The sequence below is a fragment of the Protobothrops mucrosquamatus genome, unplaced genomic scaffold (assembly GCF_001527695.2).
Source record: "Protobothrops mucrosquamatus isolate PMUCROS unplaced genomic scaffold, P.Mucros_1.0 scaffold4838, whole genome shotgun sequence".
In the NCBI taxonomy this organism is placed as follows: domain Eukaryota; kingdom Metazoa; phylum Chordata; class Lepidosauria; order Squamata; family Viperidae; genus Protobothrops; species Protobothrops mucrosquamatus.
In genome coordinates this window covers 5,488-8,228 of record NW_015390726.1, presented here as the reverse complement: position 1 = coordinate 8,228, position 2,741 = coordinate 5,488, and the positions used below count along the sequence as shown (strand labels likewise).

Here is a 2,741-nt window from a genome sequence, read left to right as displayed (position 1 = left end):
ATCCATCCATCCATCCATCCATCCATCGATCCATCCATCCCTGTCTGTATTCTGTACATGCTAATTGCTGTCACCAACTCTTGGTGACCAATTAATCCTACAGCAGCAGTCTACAGAAATCTGCAGGAACATACCTCGTTAATAAAGTCCCCGATGTCTCCAGGGTGAGGGATGACAGGCCGTATAGGATATTGTGGCTCAGCACCGACAGGTCTTTCATCCACTCTCCTGACTCCATTTGGCTTGTTTAAAACATGATCCATATTCTCTGGCTGCTGAAGTTGGCTTAAATCATAATCCTATCACGAATACAGAAGGAAAAGAGTGAAGTTGCAGCAGATTTTCACTGAAGATTATCCAGTACCTTTGTGCCACTGGGGGGGCTAAATAACATGACTGACTTAAGTTTAAGGGAAATCAAAAACAGAGCTTTTAAACTCTATGGCATTTATATTGCTACTTAATTCAACATATATGATATGCTATTGATCTTTGGCTGGACGGTGCAAAGAGATTTACAAGGCAGAAAGATGCAAACACGCACTCTTGACTAATCACTTATTCGGTTCACATTCTGGAGACATCTCAATGTGGGTTTGGAGTATTAGTGATGCTCTATTCAATGACCATCTTATGGCCTCTGCTGCTCAGTGATCTTTCCACAATCTGATTTGTAATTGATTTGGAAGAGAGAGAGAGAGAGACCAATTTAAACAAAGCAAATCCAAACTTCAAACGAATTATGGATTGGCATGTCAGATAGTGGTAGATTACAATGGAAACAAAGAATCCAAGCTGTGGTCAATGACATTATAGTTTCCCAAAGTCCATATTATGCCCAGAGATCTTTTCCAAAATAGAGACCTTTTTGTGCTATATAAATTTTCTAGATTTATATTGAGCTTTAATATTAGCGTTTCTCCTGGTGACAGATGAATATGGACCTGAGTTTTTATAGCACTCACTTTTCAGATATATTTGAGCTGCAACTCCTTAACATTCCCATCGATTTCTCAACCGTTTAATAGAAATTTTAGAGTTGTGCTGTATCCAGCTCAAGTCTCATAACTGCGGTTCAGATATACAATCTCAGATCTTTCACATTATTTTGATTCCAACCTGAACTGTAACCGATTTCTCACAAAGATGGAGTGATCCTCACCTGATCTTCTTCTCCACCACCTTCTTCATCATATTTAAGAATGTTGTCCCGGACATCATCTTCGGGATCAATGAGTAGCTGCTTCGTGTGACGTTCTTTCTCCCTCCGTTTCATCCATACCACAAAAAGCAGAACCATGGCTAGAAAAAACAATGGAACGATAGCAACCACAGCTGAATGTCACAATCTCCTATTCCTTAAGGACAATCAACTCTAGTCAAGAAAAGTGCAGTCAATAATACCCCATCTTTTCTTCATGAATGGGGGTTTATATTTGTGTTGGCCTGCGATCTGCAAAACTGACCACAAATAGGAGAAATAAATAGAAGCTAACCACCATATTATGAGAACACGAGTGAGCAGTTAGACGAGGACCCCTAAACTCACTGGTAGCCTCACATTGCAATGAACAAAGACATGCTTTTAATTTCACAGCTACTATGATTGTTGGCTGAGCAGGGACAAAAATAGCCAGAGAAGTGATTAAAGTCTGGGAAACGGGCCCCTTGTCAATCAGTAGGAGTGCTGATTTACCACCAGCTTATCAGGTGCTTGGGAGTCAAGGGCAGGCAGCACAAGGAAACAACAACTAATAACTTAATAGCAGCCATCAACACCCTTGTTAACAACTAAACGCCACACATAACCAGGAACCATATAAATACAATGCATAAAACAGCCCAGTGCACATTTTTGGAGAGAGAGAGAGAGAGAAGTTCCCTGAAGATGGGCTCCAGCACAAGCCCAAAAGCTTAGAAGAATAAACCTCACGTCCTGGTGACCAACTCAGATTGGACTGCAAGTCCCAGGCTTCCCCAGCCAGCCATGTTTGTGGACATGCTGGCCGGGGAATTCTGGGAGTCGAAGTCCACATGTCTTAAAAGTTGCCAAGTTTGGAGATCCCTGTGTTAGATGGTTCTGTATGCGTTGAGTAAGCCTAGTAACAATCTATTTTTCCATAGGCAGAAAGTGGACTGGTGTGGTAGCAGGTAGCACTGTTTTTAGGGAAGATGTTGAGAATGTCAAAGGTACATATGTTAGCTTACAGGTAAAATATTTTCTCAAGCTGGAAGCAACTATTGTAGCTCAGTACACAGATCATATGCATTTCTTAGCAACAGTACAGAAGTGCTAGTTGGTAGGTTTTCACAGCTGTTCTTTGTCGATAAAATGACTTTCACTGACACCTTCTACGACGCTCTCCATTCTGAATGTATGGCAATGAATGAAATGTCGACACATATCCGTAGCTTCACAGGCACCGTCAGGAAGTCAACACATCAGTGTGGAAGTGGTTTTGCCATTGTCTTTTTCAGAGATTTTTCAAGAGTGTCACAAGCTGGGCTCTCTAATATGGGGTGTCCTGGTCCTCTCTTATCTAAAAACTAACCAGGTCTCCCTGTAGGATTTTGTAAACATTCATTTTTGAGCTGTCTGCTGGAAATGGCTCCTTGCTTTATCGTAATAAGCACGACACTACTAAATGTACTAAAAGCAATAAATGCTACACAATTGGTAAACTGTACTACTGCATAACATACGAAGGCAACTGATTATTTTCTGAGGTTCCAAAATAGAA

General features: G+C 41.0%; 1 protein-coding gene across 1 annotated transcript in view; it reads right to left on the bottom strand.

Moving 5' to 3' along the window:
* Positions 1 to 2,741, bottom strand: part of LOC107299371 (cadherin-4-like) — a 13,612-nt gene that overhangs the window by 7,998 nt on the left and 2,873 nt on the right. Inside the window, exons 2-3 of the mRNA XM_015828737.1 lie at positions 1,163 to 1,335; positions 135 to 299 (exon numbers count right to left, since the gene is read on the bottom strand). Of these exons, the coding sequence (XP_015684223.1) occupies positions 135 to 299; positions 1,163 to 1,335 (338 nt within the window). The remainder of the gene's footprint in view (positions 1 to 134; positions 300 to 1,162; positions 1,336 to 2,741) is intronic.